The sequence below is a fragment of the Oncorhynchus masou genome, chromosome 31, assembly GCF_036934945.1.
Source record: "Oncorhynchus masou masou isolate Uvic2021 chromosome 31, UVic_Omas_1.1, whole genome shotgun sequence".
NCBI classification, from domain to species: Eukaryota; Metazoa; Chordata; class Actinopteri; order Salmoniformes; family Salmonidae; genus Oncorhynchus; species Oncorhynchus masou.
Genome location: NC_088242.1, coordinates 90,645,252 through 90,667,999, shown reverse-complemented (window position 1 = coordinate 90,667,999; position 22,748 = coordinate 90,645,252). Strand labels below are relative to the sequence as shown.

The 22,748-nt window shown below is 41.9% G+C and overlaps 1 protein-coding gene across 1 annotated transcript; it reads left to right on the top strand.

Moving 5' to 3' along the window:
• The first annotated feature begins 4,435 nt into the window (after nt 1-4,435).
• LOC135524738 (probable ubiquitin carboxyl-terminal hydrolase MINDY-4) lies at nt 4,436-21,480 on the top strand. The gene is made up of 18 exons (XM_064952524.1): nt 4,436-4,667; nt 5,017-5,136; nt 5,241-5,464; nt 5,555-5,828; nt 6,088-6,347; nt 6,456-6,511; nt 6,627-6,739; nt 6,946-7,062; nt 7,369-7,457; nt 7,802-7,903; nt 8,185-8,248; nt 8,852-8,917; nt 9,076-9,143; nt 9,242-9,305; nt 15,939-16,100; nt 16,496-16,673; nt 16,932-17,016; nt 18,306-21,480. Exons 1-18 carry the CDS (start codon nt 4,596-4,598, stop codon nt 18,352-18,354), a joined length of 2,163 nt encoding a protein of 720 aa, XP_064808596.1. The 5' UTR covers nt 4,436-4,595; the 3' UTR covers nt 18,355-21,480.
• Nucleotides 21,481-22,748: the final 1,268 nt, after the last annotated feature.

The following is a 22,748-nucleotide window of genomic DNA, read 5'->3' as shown; positions in this document are numbered from 1 at the left end:
TTGAAGGCTGGGTTCATGCAGATAACCAACAATTTACGACGTTTGGAATGAGACTAATGTGAGGTAAAGAATAATTCATTAATTAGAAGACTAATTGATCAGATATTAAAATATCGGAAAAGTTATATTAGGAAAATTCTAACTTTGTAATCTGAAGATTTTCCTTGGTGCCCCGACTTCCTAGTTAATTACATTTACATGATTAGTTTAATTACTTAATAATAATTACAGAGAATTGATTTGATAAAATAACAGTCTTCAATTTAATGATGCCAAAGACACAACAATGTTCAGGGAAGTGTTCAGGGAAGTGGCCTGGTCGATGAAATTCCCTGCGGCTGTAGAGACAACACATGAGGGACAGACAACCAGTGAAATGGAAACCAGTAATGGTTTGGCGGAAAGCAATGGTGGAATAATCACGCCTACCCAGGAGACATATGATCATGGGGCAGCCCCTCTGTTCCTGTGGACCCCGGGTTTGGAAGCACCAGACACGGCTGAAGCTGGTGCCCCTCGTGGCCGCAATAGGAACAAAGCCCCAGCTGTCTCCGACGACACCGCTCTGCCGCAGAGAGGTGTGTGTCCCCAACCTCCATGGGTTCAGGCTCTGCCTTAGGACACCCTATGGAGGAGGGCGAAAGGCGAGTGGTGCGCCAGCGCTCCTGAAGAAGGTTGTCCAGATAGATGGCCATTGCGACGAGCGCGTCCAAGGAAAGGTTGTCGTCCCTGCACGCCAACTCCATCTGGACCTCCTCGAGCCTTCCTCTCCAGAATAGGGTGTGGAGCACCAGCTCCTTTCGTCTGCTGGAGGCTGCCAAAGTCCGGAAGATGAGGGCGTACTCCGAATGGATCTGGGCACCCTGCTGGAGTTGGAATAGTCTCTCACCCCCCTCTCTGAAAACCACCCTGAACAGAGCTATGAACCTCTCATAGGAACCCAGCTCTTCCTCTCCTCTCTCCCAGATGACTGTACACATGCAACAATTTCAAAGATTTTACTGAATTACAGTTCATATAAGGAAATCAGTCAATTTAAATACATTCATATGCCCTTATCTATGGATTTCACATGACCGGGAGTACATGGGGCCATGTATTATCACGCTGAAACATAAGATGATGGCGGCAGATGAATGGCACAACAATGGACCTCAGGATCTTGTCACGGTATCTCTGTGCATTCAAATTGCGATTGATAAATTGCATTGTTTGTTGTCCATAGCTTATGCCTTACCATACCATGATTGCTTGCAATAGATCCAACCATACCCCACCGCAACCATGGGGCACTCTATTCACAACATTGACATCAGCAAACCGCTAGCCCAAATGACGCCATACATGTGGTCTGCGATTGTGAGTCCGATTGGACGCTCTGCCAAATTCTCTAAGATAATGTTGGGGCAGCTTATGGTAGGGACATTCGATTCTCTGTCAACAGCTCCTGCGGTCACCATATCAATTGCATGCTCCTTCAAAATTTGAGACATCTGTGGCATTGTTTTGTGTGGCAAAACTGCACATTTTACAGTGGCCTTTTATTGTCCCCAGCACAAGGTGCACCTGTGTAGTGATAATGCTGTTTAATCAGTTTATTGATATGCCACACCTGTCAGATGGATGGATTATCTTGGCAAAGGAGAAATGCTCACTAACAGGGATGTAAACTAATTTGTGCCCAAAATTTGAGAGAAATAAGTTTAACTGGGAGATCCATTTGAAGTGTCTAAAGTAGGCTTTTTTTCTTCTTTTTTTTTCTTCTATGGAACAGAAGAAGTATGGTTTGCGCCTCAAGAAGATGTTGGATTGGAATGTGTCATGTGTGGATCTTCGAAGCAGGGTGCCTAACAAGGGTGTTATCTCTGGGTTGACACTAGTAAGTAAATTCAAAGGATATACAGTACCAGTCAAAAGTTTGAACAGCTTTCATGTTTTATAAAATTATTTTTATATTTATTTTAAACTATTTTCTACATTGTAGAATAATAGAGAATACATCAAAACTATGAAATAACACATGGATTCATGTAGTAACCAAAAAAGTGTTACAAAATTAATCAAAGTAGCCCCTCTTTGCCTTGATGACAGCTTTGCACACTCTTGGCATTCTCTCAACCAGCTTCATGAGGAATGCTTTTCCAACAGTCTTGAAGGAGTTCCCACAAATGCTGAGCACATGTTGGATGCTTTTCCTTCACTCTGAGGTCAAACTCATCCCAAACCATCTCAATTGGGTTGAGGTCGGATGATTGTAGAGTCACCTGATGCAGCACCATCCCTCTCCCTCTTGATCAAATAGCCCTTACACAGCCTGGAGGTGTGTTTTGTGTTATTGTCCTGTTGAAAAACAAATGATAGTCCCACTAAGTGCAAAACAAATTGCATGGTGTATCGCTGCAGAATCCTGTGGTAGCCATGCTGGTTAAGTATGCCTTGAATTCTAAGTAAATCACTGACAGTGTCACCAGCAACGCACCCCCACACCATCACACCTCCTCCTCCATGCTACACGGTTGTCACTCCCTGACCTTAGAGATCCTTTTTATGTCTCTATTTTGGTTTGGTCAGGGCGTGAGTTGGGGTGGGCATTCTATGTTTTGTGTTCTATGTTTTCTATTTCTGTGTGTTTGGCCGGGTGCGGTTCTCAATCAGAGGCAGCTGTCTATCGTTGTCTCTGATTGAGAACCATACTTAGTTAGCCTTTTCCCACCTGTGTTTTGTGGGTAGTTGTTTTCTGTTTTGTGTCTTTCTGCACCTGACAGGACTGTTTTGGTTTTCGTTAAGTATTTTTGTTATTTCAGTGTTCAGTTCTAATAAAAAGCATGAACATGTACCACGCTGCACCTTGGTCCTCTCCTTCCAACAGCCGTTACAATGGTGTGGAGTAATAGCGATGGATTAAGGGCTTGATGACACACAATGTGTTGTGAATATATTTTAATGTTTTAAAATTATGTTTTTTTCCTTTATTTTGCTGGACCCCAGGAAGAGTAGCTGCTGCTTTGGCATCTCACAAAGACATGACGGTTGGAACCAAAAATCTCCAATTTGGACTCATCAGACCAAAGGACAGATTTCCACCAGTCTAATGTCCATTGCCATGTTTCTTGGCCCAAGCAAGTCTCTTTTTCTTATTGGTGTCCTTTAGTAGTGGTTTCTTTGCAGCAATTTGACTGTAAAGGCCTGATTCACACAGTCTCCTCTGAACATTGGCTGTTTATGTGTCTGTTACTTGAACACTGTGAAACATTTATTTGGGCTGCAATTTGATTTTGCAACTGCACTTGAAGATACTTTCAAAGTTCTTAATTTTCTGTATTCACTGACCTTCATGTCTTAAAGTAATGATGGACTAATTTGTCTTGGTTTATTTGAGCTGTTATTGCCATAATATGGATTTGGTCTTTTACCAAATAGTGCTATCTTCTGTATACCAACCATACCTTGTCACAAAACAACTGATTGGCTCATTAAGAAGGAAAGAAATGCCACAAATTCACTTTTAACAAAGCACACCTGTTAATTGAAATGCATTATGAAGTTGGTTGAGCGAATGCCAAGAGTGTGCAAAGCTATCATCAAGGCAAAGGGTGGCTACTTTGAAGAATCTCAAATATAAAATATATTTTAACACTTTTGTTTGGTTACTACATAATTCCATATGTGTTGTTTAATAGTTTTGATGTCTTCATTATTATTCAACAATTTAGAAAATATTTGTTTTTTTAAATGGGGAAAAAATGGAATGAGTAGGTGTGTCAACGTTTGACTAGTACTGTACCTGAAGAATTGGATCAAGCGGTTGGTGCACAATGACTGACCTGCATGGTAAATTGAGTGCTGAAGCCACTCCATCCATTCTATTGTTTTTTGATGAAGCATCTCTCCCATCTCACATGTATTTGGGTTATATGAGATTCCCCGTGAGAGCCTTCATGCCCAAACCTATGCAGTGTGATAAATGTAAATGATCATGTGTCACGTGTAGACAGTAGAAGTATTATATGCCAGCTGAGCCTAAATGCTGCAATTGTGGTGGTGAGCATGTGAAGGAGACGGAGGTGGCAAGAATAAGGGCTGTCCAGCATGTCTCCTATCCGGAGGCGTTGAGAAGAGTGTAAGAAAGGAGTGAAGTTGAAGTAAGACACAAGATGGTTCCTTGTCAACAGAGGGATCCTGACATGTTGCACGAAGGTGGACATATTACTTTGGTTATCAACTGCACAGCGCAAACAGAGAGGACATTTTAGAAAATAGGTGGCATTTTGAGTGGCTGAGTGTTTTTTGGGACTCAGGGACTTCTGCAGAGGCATTACAAGGAATACTGTTGATGAATGAACCGCCTCCCGTTACAGTAGGTGGCGGCAATACACCAATAGGTATAGTCTGCCATAAAACATTGAAGAAGAAGAAGTGGAAGCAGGAGGCATGACGCACGACGAAGCCTCTCTTGGCACAGCAACACGCATGCACTGTAACCATAGAAACAGACCATACTGTTAATTTTTGTCGTTGTTCTATACTGTGCTGTATGTAGCCTGTCGCTAGCTGGTTAGGTAGCTAACATTTTTTTGTGGGGGAATTTGTCGTTGATGCCACAAGTTATGGTTGTACGAGTAGAAGAAGTTGCTGCATCGCTTGTGCGGGAGTTTCTCAGTCGGAAGGTAGGTGGAGAGCTGTTCACATTTGTAATTGGAATAAAATGCAAACGCTATCTTTCAGCTGGCTAGACTGGCTGAGTAACGTTACTAACGTCAAGCTACAGTAGAAAGCACCACCGTTCAATCTGTGATGGTAAAGATGTTCTTTCAGACAGAGAACATTAACACAGATCTTTGACATTAACGTAGCATTATTAGTAACAACTTGAAGTCAGTTCAGCGTATTGATATAATCTTGGATGTTTTAACTCTACGTTAGCTATACCTTACAGGTAGCAAACGTTACATTTCGCTAGCTTGTCTGATTGTGTTACAGGCTAAGTCAATGTTTGTTTACCTGCACACACTACAGGGACTCAAGAGAACGATTGCCTGTATGGATGAAGAGCATCCCCGTACAGATGCCAGCATCAACAATAGATCCGATCTGCGACAAATTCTTCATTTGGAAGGTCTATATAAAAACAACAAGGTAGCCTAATCAAAAAAGAGGCAGATGAGTTTGAATGCATTGAAAGTAAAGTGCCCCAGCTTTCATTTATTAACACACAGATGCTTGTTATGTTTTCGTGATAGGCCCAAGACTGTCCCCTGAAATCAATGTTGGAAATCATTGTAAGACATCACATTGAAGGACATAAAGAGGACAGGCCAGGCTTCAACAGTGATGTCATCCAGACCGTATCAACTACACAGAAGTTGGTGACAAAGTCTCCAATATTGACACCAACAGTGTATGACCACAGCAGGGCAGAAGAGAACACTACTGGATTTATTTTCAACAAAACTGACATGTCAAGGTTTTCATCATAATCATCTAAATATGATTCATGTCAGGTTATTTTCAAAAGGCTTGTTTTGATGTGTATTGTGAATTATTTCTGTTCCAGGTCACTTTCAGAGGTTGTCTGTCCACCTCATGGTACATTATCATCATTTGAAGTGTCAGATACTCCCCAGAGAAGTTTCTGGAGCCATAGCCTTTCCTCAGAGGGCCAGCAGGACCGACAGCCTGTACCCTCTTTCCTAGACAATGACAGCGCCGCTAAAAGGGAGTCCTTTTCAGACAAAAACACGGTCGTCACCACAGAGAGTACTCCTAAGAACAAAACAAGTCGCCTCAGACGAGGCATGATGGCAGGTCCCATAGCTAGTTCCCCACAGGTACAGTTTGACTCAATGAAACTGCTGTCGTATTCATTCGTACACACTGTAGTAAAACACTTCTCAATGTATTATTTTTTTTGGGACAAGCTCAGATCCCTGTTTGGTGCAGAATGAATACGACCCTGTATTGTTATGAGAGATGTTATATTCATAGTCATGGATACAAGATCTTCACTAAGCTGACTCTTGTGGTACATACAAATGAACAGCTCGCTTTGTTCCCTTATTTGGTGATGTGAATTGTGTTCTCTCTAAGGAATCGAATAGAAAACGTCAGACTCGACGGTTGGGAGGCCCTAATCTTCTGGCAAATAATGAAAACCACAAAAACATCAGCGATGGGCCTCTGTTGACTGCTGACCAGTCACAGAGAATGGTTAAAGGGTTGACGGAGCTCTCCACTGCTGACCCCATGAGAGAAAGCCAACAGCCGCGGCGCAGCACACTGGGAAAAGGATTTGATGAAGATGGCTATGGGTTTGAGAGAGTAGGAAAAGACATGCACAAGACCAGCAGGTAAGTAGATTTGAGTTTCCTTCAACCATTTTACTGACTAGCGAATTTCTGATTTCTTACTGTAACCTATTTAATATATATTTATTTTATTGATGTTTATTTTTTTAGAACAAAATCAATGACCAATCAAAATGTTGATCTGCACATGTCGGAGATGATTTTGGGTAATTATTACATTTTATCAAGCTGAATGTAACATTCACTCAATGCCTATAATTGCTATCATTATGACACCTATTTTGCAGTATTGGATGACATGGACCATGTACTTTGTTGCAGATGACATTGATGATGATGAGGAGTTGCGTGAGCTCTCCAGAGTGTCCTGCCACTCCTCCAGTTTGCCTCCAACCACTTCTGATAGTCAACCCATGGACCAGCATACTGCCATTGTACGTTTTTAGATGTCAAGCTCTTTCCAAGGAGGGCTGACACTAGGCCCTCCTTGGATTGAGTTTAAATGGGGCACTCCGTGAATGAAAAGTAGTGCACTATATAGGGAATAGGTGACTCCGCCATGATTACTGAAGCTCAGATATTTTGCCTGGTTTGAGTTAAAATGCTGTGATGTCCTGTGATGTCTGTGTGTTTTTACCAGGCCCTGAAAGAGCTCATCCTTGGCTCAAGCACCAGTTGTTTCAGTGCCGAGTGGAGGAGTCAGAGTTTCACTTTCTCCGATGCACCTGATCTGAGATATGGGCTTGTTCAGAAGAAGGTAGGACCCAATACACCTGATCTGAGATATGGGCTTGTTCAGAAGAAGGTAGGATTGGATCACCTTTGAAATGCTGTTGTTGTACCAGTCTGCAGAGACAATCACACAAGAGCTGAGTCCTAAATGGCCCATATGGCTCTGGTCAAAAGTAGTGAATTATGTAGGGAATAGGGTGCCAATTTGGGATGCATTTAGGCTCTAGAGCTCCATCCCTTGGAACAAATCATTATAATCATGATAATATTGGTTGTTATGTTCAGGTGTATGGTCATGTAATTTAGCAATGTCACTGTATTGACTTCCCAGGGTGGTCCTTGTGGAGTTCTGGCTTCAGTCCAGGCTTGTATTCTGCAGAAACTTCTATTTGAGGGGACCGGCAGTGACGCAGGGCACCAGTAAGCACAGCATTCATTCATGTTTCTCTGTCAGATTGCCCACATGTACTAGGTTGTGTCCCAAATTGCATCCTATTCCATATTTAGTGCACTACTTTAGACCAGGGCCCACATGGCTCTGGTCAAATGTAGTGCACTATATCAGGAATAGGGTGCCATTTGTGACGCAGTCTTTATTATGAGAAATTAAATGTTCTTCGCAAACCATTAATTCACATCAATGAGTGCTTTCTTGATTTACATCAGTGAGTATTAAGTAATGGAACGTTCTGTAAGTTCCAGTGTTTAATTCCGTCTTGACTTCAGATTACTTCCATTGACTTCACATGGCATTTTGTCACCAGGAGATTAAGACCCTCTGGTGCTGTGAGAACAAAGTGCCTCACTTTAGCCACTGCTGAGATCCTGTGGAGGGCTGGGGAGGGGAAAAAAGCCACCATCGCCATGTAAGTTATAAACTCTCTCTGTTCCTTGTTGGGATCTAGCCAGCTGAATCAAAACCACTTTGTAGATAATGTCAACATGAAAATACAGGGTCGTATTCACTAGGCAGAAAACGGACTGAAAAAAGGAGGGACTACCCAAACTTGTCCAATAAGAAACCCTTGTTTTCCGTTGCAAAATGTTTTGGTACGGTGTGCACAAATGAATACTACCCATTGTTTTAAAATATGTAAGCCAAGGTTATCCTTTTATAAATCTTTCTGTTACCAATGTTGTCTTGCAGAACATCAGGAAGAAATAATTTCACCCCTACAGGACACCATAGATCTGAAGGAGTACTAGAAAAGGTACAGTAATGTTAGGGATAGTCTCTTCCCTCGTCATCTATTTTTTGCCCTTATTTTAGCAACGACCTGGGGAATAGTTACTGGGGAGAGGAGGGGGGATGAATGAGCCATTTGGAATCTGGGGATGATTAGGTGGCCATCATGGTATGAGGGCCAGATTGGAAATTTAGCCAGGACACCGGGATTAAAACCCCTACTCTGCAATGGGATCTTTAGTGACCACAGAAAGTCAGGACACCAGTTTAACGTCCCATCCGAAAGACGGCACCCTACACAGGTCAATGTCCCCAATCACTGCCCTACGGCAGTGATTGGGGACAGGGGGGTGTCGGGGGGTGTCAGACAGCATCTGGTCTCCCATCCAGGGACCGACCAGGACCAACCCTGCTTAGCTTCAGCCATCTAGTATACAGTATGTAGACAGTGTTTTTCTAGGAGAAATTCTAACATTTTGAAACATTTACTCTAATCCAATTACATTATTATTGTTCCCAGATATCTATATAATGTGACCATCAGTTATGAACTAGTTTTGAGGATGAGGTTCTTGATATCTTTGATGCAATTTGGACAAACGTCTTTCCTAAAACTCTTTTGTTGTAGATGACATGTATTGATGTTGACAATCTAAAGGACCTTCAGTTGCTTGTGGAACAGCATATTCAACAGGTGAGATTACTCTATATGTATTATGTGGTCAATATCCTTATGTGCCCATGTCAAATGCCAAAGCATGCACTCTTGTCTACTTTGAGGGTTTCGGTTAGATATTTCTGTTCGATTCTTTTTCTCACACTTGACTAAACTGGTGATTTCTTTCTTTGTAGTTTGAGTCGGGAGCCTTAGGGTGTATATTGCTCACCATCTCTGCTATTCTCTCCAGATCTATTGACCGGTACGATGGTAGTGTACATTCAACACATATGAACAGACAGAAAATGCATGCATGCCATATAAAGTAGCTGTTGTGATCCTGTTCCCCCTTTTCCTCAGGGTTAGAGAGGATATGGATGTCCCCAACACCACACTCATCGGAGCTCATGGCTACTGCACACAGGTGGGTGTATGTGTCAAATACATTTACATTTACATTTAAGTCATTTAGCACCTTATCCATTACAAATATAATGCACCTTCTGACATCCAGTGGAACAGCCACTTTACAATAGTGCATCTAAATCATTAAGGGGGGGGGTGATGAGAAGGATTACTTATCCTATCCTAGGTATTCCTTGAAGAGGTGGGGTTTCAGGTGTCTCCGGAAGGTGGTGATTGACTCCGCTGTCCTGGCGTCGTGAGGGAGTTTGTTCCACCATTGGGGGGCCAGAGCAGCGAACAGTTTTGACTGGGCTGAGCGGGAACTGTACTTCCTCAATGGTAGGGAGGCAGCAGGCCAGAGGTGGATGAACGCAGTGCCCTTGCTTGGGTGTAGGGCCTGATCAGAGCCTGGAGGTACTGCGGTGCCGTTCCCCTCACAGCTCCGAGGCAAGCACCATGGTCTTGTAGCAAATGGAAGCCAGTGGAGAGAGCGGAGGAGCGGGGTGACGTGAGAGAACTTGGGGAGGTCACCAGACGGGCTGCGGCGTTCTGGATGAGTTGTAGGGGTTTAATGGCACAGGCAGGGAGCCCAGCCAACAGCGGCAGTAATCCAGACGGGAGATGACAAGTGCCTGGATTAGGACCTGCGCCGCTCCTGTGTGAGGCAGGGTTATGCCATGTTGTAGAGCATGAACCTCATTATACCGCCATGATGTTGGTTGAGAACGACAGGGTGTTGTCCAGGATCACGCCAAGGTTCTTAGCGCTCTGGGAGGAGGACACAATGGAGTTGTCAAATGGGATGGAACAGTCCTTCCCCGGGAGGAAGAGCAGCTCCGTCTTGCCGAGGTTCAGCTTGAATCCGTCAACACTGATATGTCTGCCAGACATGCAGAGATATGCCTGGTCATCAGAAGGGGGAAATCAAAGATTAATTGTTTTCTGCATAGCAATGATAGGAGAGACCATGTGAGGTTAACAGAGCCACTGACTTGGTGTATAGCAAATTCAGAGCCCTGGGGGACACCAGTGGTGAGCTCTTTTGGACAGATTAATCTTGGACATTGTGGTTTTGCCCAACTCGGAGAGGGTGGAGAGGAGGATCTGATGGTTCACAGTATCGAAGGCAATAGGTCTAGAAATGAGAGCAGAGGAGAGAGAGTTAGCTTTAGTCTTGATTTAATGACTAGTCTTGAAACCTGACTGATTTGGATCAAGAAGGTCATTCTGAATACGGGAGAGCTGGCCAAGGACATCAAGAGTTTTGGAGAGAAAAGAAAGAAGGGATACTGGTCTGTATTGTTGACATCGGAGGGATCGAGTGTAGGTTTTTTCAGAAGGGGTGGCTCTCAAGACGGAAGGGACCCGGTCAGGGATTTGATGAGCGAGGACACCCCGGAAATGGTCTTTCAAAGATAATTTCATCTGGAAAAAAAGAGGTCAGAAATGACAGAACCAGCGGTGCCGTTTGACTTTAACACTGTTTCCCAAAATGGTTGTTCTGCAGAACCATGAACATCTCCTGTATAATCTCCTGTATAATGCACTATGCATGCAGGGAATAGGGTATTGTTTGGGCTCTGTGGAATGGCACTGCATCTCAGTGCTAGGACACTAACACCCTGGTTCAAATCCAGGCTGTATCACAACCGGCCGTGATTGGGAATCCCAATGGTAAGGTCACAGTTATGCCAAATTATAAATAAGAATTTGTTCTTAATTGACATGCCTAGTTAAATGTTATGTTCAAAAAAAATTAAATGGGATGCACTTTATGCCAAGTAGAAATCAATATGAAAAACACCAAAAGAAAGATTCCCAGTCCCTGCTCATCTGCGTGAATGGGCCTTATGCATGCTGCAAGGAGGCATGAGGACTGCAGATGTGGCCAGGGAAATAAATTGCAATTGTGAGACGCCTAAGACAACACTACAGGAAGACAGAACGGACAACTGATCGTCCTCGCAGTGGCAGACCATGTGTAATAACACCTGCACAGGATCGGTACATCCGAACATCACTCCTGTGGGACAGGTACAGGATGGCAACAACAACTGCCTGAGTTACACCAGGAACGCACAATCCCTCCATCAGTGCTCAGACTGTCTGCGTTAGGCTGAGAGAGGCTGGACTGAGGGCTTGTAGGCCTGTTGTAAGGTAAGTCCTCACTAGGCATCACCGGCAACAACGTCGCCTATGGACACAAACCCAACGTTGCTGGACCAGACAGGACTGGCAAAAAGTGCTCTTCACTGACGAGTCGCGGTTTTGTCTCACCAGGGGTGATGGTCGGATACACGTTTATCATCGAAGGAATGAGCGTTACACCGAGGCCTGCATTCTGGAGCGGGATCGATTTGGAGGTGGAGGACATGGACATCATCGGACTGAGCTTGTTGTCATTGCAGGTAATCTCAACGCTGTGCGTTACAGGGAAGACATCCTCCTCCCTAATGTTGTTCATCCTGACATGACCCTCCAGCATGACAATGCCATACTGCTCATTCTGTGCGTGATTTCCAGTGAAGAGCCTGGATCTCAATCCCATTGAGGACGTCTGGGACCTGTTGGATCGGAGGGTGAGGGCTAGGGACATTGCCCCCAGAAATACCCGGGAACTTGCAGGTGCCTTGGTGGAAGAGTGGGGTAACATCCCACAGCAAATCTGGTGCAGTCCATGAGGAGGAGATGCACTGCAGAACTTAATGCAGCCGGTGGCACACCAGATACTGACTGTTACTTTTGATTTTGACCCCCCCCCCTTTGTTCAGGGACACATTATTCCACTTCTGTCAGTCACATGTCTGTGGAACTTGTTCAGTTCATGTCTCAGTTGTTGAATCTTGTTATGTTCATACAAATATTTAGAAGAAAAAGAAACGCACACCTATTTAGGCGAGGTGCTGGCTAGCGGAGTATAAAACTTGAAAATAAAATAAAAATATATAATATCCAACGTTTCGATGGCCAAGCTGTCTTCATCAGGGTATAATGACAAATATTTACACATGTTAAGTTTGCTGCAAATAAAAGCAGACAGTGAGTGGACGTTTATATAGTGAGCAATATGTTTGGACCATCAAATCGCATTAAAATCGCAACATCGAATCGCAATACATATAGAATCGTGATACATATAGAATGGCAGTACATATTGTATTGGCACCTACAGTTGAATTTGGAAGTTTACATACACCTTAGCCAAATACATTTAACTCAGTTTTTCACAATTACTAACATTTAATCCAAGTAAAAATTCCCTGTCTTAGGTCAGTTAGGATCACCACTTTATTTTAAGAATGTGAAATGTCAGAATAATAGTAGAGAGATGATTTATTTCAGCATTTATTTCTTTCATCACATTCCCAGTGGGTCAGAAGTTTACATACACTCAATTAGTATTTGGTAGCATTGCCTTTAAATTGTTTAACTTGGGTCAAATGTTTCGGGTAGCCTTCCACAAGCTTCCCACAATAAGTTGGGTGAATTTTGTCCCATTCCTCCTGACAGAGCTGGTGTAACCGAGTCAAGTTTGTAGGCTTCCTTGCTCGCACAAGCTTTTTCAGTTCTGCCCACAAATGTTCTATAGGATTGAGGTCAGGGCTTGTGATGGCCACTCCAATACCTTGACTTTGTTGTCCTTAAGCCATTGTCCATTTGGGTCTTCCAAATGTCCATTTGGAAGACCAATTTGCGACCAAGCTTTAACTTCCCGACTATTGTCTTGAGATGTTGCTTCAATATATCCACATAATTGTCCTACCTCGTACCTCTTGATGCCATCTATTTTGTGAAGTGCACCAGTCCCTCCGGCAGCAAAGCACCCCCACAACATGATGCTGCCACCCCTGTGCTTCACGGTTGGGATGGTGTTCTTCAGCTTGCAAGCATCCCCCTTTTTCCTATAAACATAATGATGGTCTTTATGGCCAAACAGTTCTATTTTTGTTTCATCAAACCAGAGGACATTTCTCCAAAAAGTACAATCTTTGTCCCCATGTGCAGTTGCAAACCGTAGTCTGTCTTTTTTATGGCGGTTTTGGAGCAGTGGCTTCTTCCTTGCTGGGCGGCCTTTCAGGTTATGTCGATATAGGACTCATTTTACTTTTGTACCTGTTTGTACCTCCAGCATCTTCACAAGGTTGTTTGCTGTTGTTCTGGGATTGATTTGCACTAATTGCACCAAAGTACATTATCTCTAGGAGACAGAGCGCGTCTCCTTCCTGAGCGGTATGACGGCTGCGTGGTTCCATGGTGTTTATACTTGCGTACTGTTGTTTGTACAGATGAACATGGTACCTTCAGGCATTTGGAAATTGCTCCCAAGGATGAACCAGACTTGTGGAGGTCTACAATTTTTTTTCTGAGGTCTTGGCTGATTTCTTTTGATTTTCCGATGATGTTCTACAAAGAGGCAATGAGTTTGAAGGTAGGCCTTGAAATACATCCAGTTGATTCAAATTATGTTAGTTAGCCTATCAGAAGCTTCTAAATCCATGACATAATTTTCTGGACTTTTACAAGCTGTTTAAAGGCACAGTCAACTTAGTGTATGTAAACTTCTGACCCACTGTTATTGTGATACAGTGAATTAAGTAAAATAATCTGTCTGTAAACAATTGTTGGAAAAATGACTTGACATGCACAAAATAGATGTCCTAACCGACTTGCCAAAACTATAGTTTGTTAACAAGAAATTTGTGGAGTGGTTGAAAAACGACTTTTAATGACCTATGTGTATGTATACTTCGACTTCAACTGTAAATATTGTGATATTATTGTATCGTGAGGCCACTGACAATCCCCAGCCCTAAATAATGTACAGTGCATTCGGAAAGTATTCAGACCCCTTGACTTTTTCTACATTTTGTTACGTTACAGGCTTATTCTAAAATGGATTAAATGTTGTTTTTTTCCCTCATCAATCTACACACAATACCCCATAATGACAAAGCATAAACAGGTTTTTAGAAGTGTATTACAAATAACAAAAATATATTACATTTACATAAGTAATCAGACCCTTTACTCAGTACTTTGTTAAATCACCTTTGGCAACGATTACAGCCACCAACATGAATCATCTTAGGGAATGTGCCAGGTTTCCTCCAGATGTGACACTTGGCATTCAGGCCAAAGAGTTCAATCTTGGTTTCATCAGACCAGAGAATCTTGTTTCTCATGGTCTGAGTCTTTTCGTTGCCTTTTGGCAGACTCCAAGCGGGCTGTCATGTGCCTTTTACTGAGGAGTGGCTTCCATCTGGCCATTCTACCATAAAGGCCTGATTGGTGGAGTGCTGCAGAGATGGTTATCCTTCTGGAAGGTTCTCTCATCTCATCAGAGGAACTCTGGAGCTCTGTAAGTGTGGCCATCGGGTTCTTGGTCACCTCCCTGACCAAGGCCCTTCTCCCCAGATTGCTCACTTTGGCCAGGTGGCCAGCTCTAGGAAGAGTCTTGGTGGTTTCAAACTTCTTCCATTTAAGAATGATGGAGCCGACTGTGTTATTGGGAACCTTCAATGCTTCAGAAATGTTTTAGTAACCTTCCCCAGATCTGTGCCTCAAAACAAACCTGTCTCGGAGCTCTATAGACAATTCCTTCGACCTCATGGCTTGGTCTTTGCTGTGACATGGAAACAGGATGCACCTGAGCTCAATTTCGAATCTCATAGCAAAAGGGTCTAAATACTTGTGTAAATAAGGTATTTCTGTTTTTTATTTTTTATAAATGAACAAACATTTCTAAAAACCTGTTTTCTCTTTGTCATTATGGGGTATTGTGTGTAGATTGATGAGGAAAATTATTAATTTAATAAATTTTAGAATAAGGCTGTAACCTAAGAAAATGTGGGGTCTGAAGGCTTTCCGAATGCACTGTAAACTAAATGACGAAAAGTATGTCAACACCTAATTGTCCAACATGTCATTCCAAAATCCTGAGCATTAATATGGAGTTGGTCCCCCCTTTGCTGCTGTAACAGCCTCCACTCTCCTGGGAAGGCTTTCCACTAGATGTTGGAACATTGCTGCGGAGACGTGCTTCCATTCAGCCACAAACATTAATGAGGTCTGGCACTGATGTTGGGCGATTAGGCATGTCTTGCAGTCGGCATTCCAATTCATCCCATAGGTGTTCGATTGGGGCTGAGGTCAGGGATCTGTGCAGGCCAGTCACGTTTTTCCAGACCAATCTCAACAAATGATTTCTGTATGGATCTCGCTTTGTACATGGTGGCATTCTCATGCTGAAACAGGAAAGGGCCTTCCCCAAACTGTTGCCACAATGTTGGAAGCACAGAATTGTCTAGAATGTCATTGTATGCTGTAGAAATAAGATTTCCCTTCACTGGAACCAAGGGGCGTAGCCCGAACCATGAAAAACAGCCCCAGACCATTATTTCTCTTCCACCAAACTGTACAGTTGGCACTATGCATTCAGGCACGTAGCATTCTCCCGGCATCCGCCAAATCGTGATTCATCACTCTAGAGAACGCTTTTCCACTGCTTCAGAGTCCAATGGCGGCGAACTTTAAGCAATTCCAGGCAACTCTTTGCATTGCGTATAGTGTATTACGTTATACTGTATGTTTACTGTATGAATTTAAACATTATCCACCTTGACACTTATTTTGGTTTATTATTATTCCTTAGGAGCTTGTCAATTTATTGCTGTGTGGACAGGCTGTGTCCAACGTCTTCAACAACAATATGGAGCTGGATTCAGGCAATGGAAACCTGACCCTTCTCAAGGGAATAAGAGATCGCAGTGACATTGGACTACTGTCCTTATTTGAACATTATAATATATGCAAGGTAAAAACACATGGTAACATGACACATCATATGTGTCCCAAATGGAATCCTATTCCCTATATAGTGCACTACTTTTGATTGTAACCCTATGGATCATGGTTAAAGGTAGAGCACTATAAAGGGAATAGGGAGGGTTCTTTTTGGGATGCAGACATCTGTTAAAATAGCCCCAAAATATTACAGATTGTGCCTTTTTAATCAATCTTTCTGCACTATTTTACAACCGGAAGTAACTAGTTAGCTAGTAACATGTGCAGCATAGAGAAACACTAACCAACAATGCATATTTTAGTCAACTCTTTTTGACTCAATCGATGTCTACACTCAACCAAGATGCTCTATTTCCAGATACCTTTTGTTTCTAATGATCATGTATGGTTTGATACATTTTGAAGGTTGGCTCCAACCTGAAGACTCCCAAGTTCCCTATCTGGGTTGTGTGCAGCGAGAGCCATTTCAGCGTGCTCTTTGGTGTGCAGGAGCTGCTGAGTGACCAGTGTGTGATCGGGGAGTTTGACCTGTACTACTACGACGGCCTAGCCAATCAGCAGGAGGAAATCTGCCTAACTGTCTGTACGTATGGATCACCGATGATGATGATCTGGGTTGGTTTGATCTGCTAGAGAACTCAACACAGATACATCCCTTTCCTATGTACTGTAGCTATTTGGGTAACTGTTATTGATGTGAAATGATCAGGCCCTATTCATTCATCCACGTATCACTCGTATGTATTTCACTTGAAAAATTAATCTCTTACAGCGCAATTCATAAGTTAATATCAAGTTAGTGTTCCTCATGAAGAGTTTGTATTCTTGTATTTATGTCCAGTTGTAGGTACCTCAGGAATATCTGCTGGCTGCCAAGATGTGGACACTGATCTCATTCCTCCTCTTGAACACTGTATACGGACCAAGTGAGTCAGTTCATTTTTCTTGTTCAAACATGCATTAAAACCCCCTAGAGTCTATTGATGCAACGGTGCTTAAATATAAGTAACATAATAGAATCATTCCCATCAAAATCCATCAGTTTAGGCTAGTGACAGTACTGGATTAAAGAGATGAATGGAAGTATGGAGCTTAGTTTTGTGCCTACTCCCCAAAAAGTGTTTAAATATGTGTGTGTGTGTGTGTGTGTGTGTGTGTGTGTATGTATGTGTGTGTGTGTATATATATATATATTTTTTTTTTTACTGTGCTTTTTTTAATATCTCCTAGATATAGGACAGTCACTTATTTTTGGACTGTCATTTTTGCAGTTTATGAATGTGTTATTCAATGCGTTTCTGTGGGCTATAGTAGTAAAGACCAAATTCAATATGTTTTCAAATGTTTTTATTTATCTTTTTTTTTATATATAGCTAAAGGAGACCAAAATAGCTAAATAATCCATGATATGACCATCTTAAAACCTTTCCATATGTTTGCTTGAACCACTTCGCTTGATTGATTGTAATTGCACTAGGATTACATTTTTATGTACTTTTATGTAAAGTGTCCTTGTGTATCTTGAAATGCGCCTGGCAAATAAAACTGTGTTATCATTGTAGGATCTATACTGGGTATACAAAACATTAGGAACACCTTCCTAATATTGAGTTGCACCCCATGTTGACTCCAATGCTTCCCACAGTTGTCTCGTTGGCTAGATGTCCTTTGAGTGGTGGACTGTTCTTGATACACACGGGAAACTGTTGAGCGTGAAAAACCCAGCAGCGCTGCGGTTCTTGACACATAACGGTGCGCCTGACACCTACTACCATACCCCTTTCAAAGGCACGTTAAGTCTTTTGTCCGGCCCATTCACCTTCTGAATGGCACACATACACAATCCATGTCTCAATTGTCTCAAGGCTTAAAAATCCTTCTTTAACCTGTCTCCTCCCCTTCATCTACATGGATTGAAGTGGATTTATCAAGTGACATCAGTAATGGATCATAGCTTTCACCTGGATTCATGTCATGGAAAGAGCAGGTGTTCATAATGTTTTGTGCACTCAGTGTATAATGCTGCCTATAATGCTGCCTATATTGCAAGTGATACTTTGAACAACATTTGTAGTACAATGTTTTTATGGTACCGTATGTACATTTGAGTCATTTAGCAGACTGTCTTATCCAGAGCGACATAAAATTATATCAACATTTGCATGCATTTACCATAGTCCACTCTTTGACTGTGTATTGTGTTTTGTTTTCCTAGATGGAAAGATGCCATTGTCAATTGGAATGACACCGAGCCCATACTTTGACTGGCTAGTGGATAGAAGGTGATGACTGTAGATGAGACTGGGCCTACCCCGTGGCTGAAGACACAAGATATGCTGCTTTCTTATTGCAAAATATGCCATTTAGCAAACACTTTTATCCAAAGCGACTCTTAGTCATGCATGCATTACAGCTTAAATAGATTTACTTACAGTAGCTGTGCATGGGTAAAATCACCCCCCCCCAAAAAAAAAGCCATATTACAACCTACTGTGTGTGTTGTGAAATTTGCTTTGTTTGCTCTAGAACCTGTTAGTTCATATGCCTTGCCACTGTGATATATAGGCGTAAGGCCGAGACAGTAAGAAGACATAGTGGCAGAATAAATTCAACCACACCTTTGTTTAGTCACAAAACCGGAGAGAAACCTGTCTGTCTGGTGAAGTCCACAAATCATATTGCTTGTAGCAAACAGTTATATGACCTACAACATGGTCAAGCAAGTTAATGTTTCTGACTTTTTACTAAACAACTATTGATTTAGAACCACAGAGAGTTAACATAAGAAGCTGCCTCCACTATTGCAGGCACCATTTCTACTTCAACATTTCAACATCATCAAGTCAAATCCCCTATGCTTGGTCTAATACAGTGACAACTAAAAGATACCAAAAAACGATTTGGTCCAATCAACGTAAGCTAAATGTGATGTGGCTGTCCATGGTTCTGCTTTCTCTCTCTGTGTGTGCGTGCATCCGTGCAAGTAGAATTAACATGTTGACTCACCCTACTCGTAGAGAAACGCCAATGCCATCATCTCCTTTCATGTCGATGAAATGGTCTATGACTCTGTCATTCAGTACATGCTTTTAGTTTTTGCTGTCCTAGGCTACCTGGCTAAAATGCTTGCTAGCTAGCTTAACTTGCTTTCATGGGCAACAATGCGCCAGGCCAGCTAGTTAACATTAGTCTACTATGTCTAGCTACATATTGAACTTCCATCCTCTCAGCCCAGGGGCACAATGTATGAATTAATGGTTGGATCATTGGCCCGTACGGAGAATTAAAGCTGCATTGTGTAACTTTTTGGGTGTCCCAATTCAAATCAAGTCTTAAGAAGTGATAGATCTGTTCTATGCGCACATTTTTTATGCTTCCCGGTCTTAAGTTTGGTTTTTGTGTCTCTTACTTTCGGTTTTGTACACCAGCTTCAAATAGCTGAAAATATTTTTGGTTATGGAAAATATATTTCACTGCAGTTTAGATCGTAAAATGATTCTCTACACTATTCTTGCTTGTTTTGTCACATAAACTGAAATTAGGTGAACTATTAGACTTGAAACAACCAGGAAATGGCAGAGCGATTTCTGCATAGTGCATCTTTAAATAAAACCACAAATCCAAATCCCTATCTCCATCCATGGCTAATTTAGGAAAGTACAAATTTAGCTAACTTGCTCGCTAGGCACCGGAGGACAACAACATAACGAGATGCAACAATTATTATTTTTTTCTTCTGGCAATTCAATACTAGGAAGGTATTGTGAAAGTTGCACTATGCAGAAATCTCTCTGCCATTTCCTGTTTGATGAAATTCTAATAGTTACTCTAATTTTAATCTATGTGACAAAATAAGATGGTACAGTGTAGAGAGTCATTGTACTGTCTAAACCACTGTGAAATAGATTTTCCATAATCCCAAATATTTTATTTTCAGGTGTTTTGAAGCTGGTGTACAAAACCAGAAGTAAACAATGCAAAAATAAAAGTTAAGAATGGAAAGCATAGAAGCGTAGACTTGTTTTCAAGTTGAATGATAGATTTATAACCCACATTTCTATGTGAATTTGGTCAGGTCACACAAAAAGTTACATTTTGGCACTTTACTGTTTTGGACAGTCAGTGTATTTGTATTGTATAAAACAGGGTTCTCCAACCCTGTTCCTGGAGAGCTTCCATCCTGTCGATTTTTGATCCAACTCTGTTCCTGGAGAGCTTCAATCCTGTCGATTTTTGTTCCAACCCGGTTCTTGGAGAGCTTCCATCCTGTCGATTTTCTCTCCAACCCTAATCTAGCACACCTGAATCAGGTTAGAGCGAAATGGGGTGGCTTTCCAGGAACAGGGTTGGTGACGCATGGTATAAAATATATTATTGTATTTCATCAACAACCACATGTGTTGACACGATCATGGAGGCCATTTTGTACATGTAATTTACATTTGAATCATTTAGCAGATGCTCTTATCCAGAGTGACTTACAGGATCAAGTAGGATTAAGTGCCTTGCTCAAGGTCACCTTGACAGGTTTTTCACCTAGTCCGCTCGGGGATTTGAACCAGCGGTTACTGGCACTTAACCACTAGGCTAGTCGCTGCCCCAGGTAGCCTAATTGTTTTTGAATGCCTGAAGATGTTCTTATGAGTGGTGCAACAAATGTTGATTCATACGTCTTAAAACAAGTCTTTACCTCATCATTTTTTACATGGACATGCCCAATATAAAGAGGAGTGCCTTGGATTTGTTGTAGCCTATGACATGCAGCTTTCATGACCATCAGTCTTAAAGGTAGAGTCAGCGGTTATTTCTGCAACAGCTAAGAGCATCTTGCATCTCGCTCATCACAATATCATCTGTGCGGCTTGTGGCAATGTCATTTAGCTCACTCTACCTTTTAATGTATGACAATATCCATAAGGTATTATTATATTTCAAACATTATTCTATGACATGCCGTATATACTACATATCTAACCATTTGATGTTATTTGTGAAATGGACGTGTGTATTTTTGACTATAAAACATTTTTGACTGTAGATGTTTTATTTGAATGGTCAGTGTTGTAAAATAATTAGTTTTAATAATTTAAAAGTTGTGGATCACCTGTATCTTGCCTTTTGTCTTCTGTGAATGACTGCACTTGGACACATGCAATGCCTTGATTGTCCTCTTGCTGCCACTGTTGAGTTGTATATGGATCCTGAATGTAGTCAACATTGCTCACTCTTGGTTTCCATGACAGGAGAGAAGATATATGAAATGTTAATGTTTGCCAAATCAAAATCGAATAAAATTGTATTGGTCGCATGCGCATATTTAGCAGATGTTATTGTGGGTATAGAAAAATGCTTGTGTTCCTAGCTCCAACAGTGCAGTAATAATCTAACAATATACAACAATACAATACACACATTTAAGTCTCTTTATCAGAGCGACTCTACAAATTGGTGAATTCACCTTCTGACATCCAGTGGAACAGCCACTTTACAATAGTGCATCTAAATCTATTAAGGGGGGTGGTGAGAAGGATTACTTATCTTATCCTAGGTATTCCTTGAAGAGGTGGGGTTTCAGGTGTCTCCGGAAGGTGGTGATTGACTCCGCTGTCCTGGCGTCGTGAGGGAGTTTGTAAAAATAAAAGAATGGAATTAAGAAATATTAGGATGAGCAATTCTGGAGTGTGTGTGTGCGCGTGGGATGTATAGACATGAATGTTTTTATGAAGTTTATTTTTTCCACCAGAATATTCATTCAAGTGTTTTTTTACGTGAAGTAAATGTCAAGTCAGGAGAACGTGTAACACCTGTAGTGCATCGACACTGCCTTCGGAAAGTATTCAGAACCCTTCCTTTTTTACACATTTTGTTACGTTACAACCTTATTCTATAATGTATTAAATAAAGAATGTTGCTCATTAATCTACACACAATACAAATGGAAAAAGTTTGGAACTACCAAGACTCTTCCTAGAGCTGTCCAGCCAGCCAAACTGAGCAATCGGGGGAGAAGGGCCTTAGTCAGGGAGGTGACCAATAACCTGATGGTGACTCTGACAGAGCTCCAGAGTTCCTCTGTGGAGATGGGAGAACCTTCAACCATCTCTGCACACTCCACCAATCAAGCCTTTATGGTAGAGTGGTCAGGCCGAAGCCACTCCTCAGTAAAAGGCACATGACAGCCCGGTTGGAGTTGGCCACAAGGCAACTGAAAGACTCAGACCATGAAAAACAAGATTCTCTGGTCTGATGAAACCAAGATTGAACTCCTTGGCCTGAATGCCAACTGTCACATCTGGAGGAAACCTGGCACCATCCCTGTTGTGAAGCATGGTGGCATCATGCTGTTGGGGAGTTTTTCAGCAGCAGGGACTTGGAGTCAGGATTGAGGGAATGATGAACAGAGCTTGAGAGGATCTGCAGAGAAGAATGGGAGAAACTCCCCCAAGCTTGTAGCGTCTTACAGAAGAAGACTCAAGGCTGTAATCGCTGCCAAAGGTGCTTCAACAAGTACTGAGTATATGAATACTTGTGTAAATGTAATATTTCAGTTAAATTTTTAAAAGAAATTTGCAAAAAATCTTAACATGTTTTTGCTTTGTCATTTGTCATGTGTGTAGATTGTGTAGATTGATGAGGGGAAATAAACTATTTAATCAAT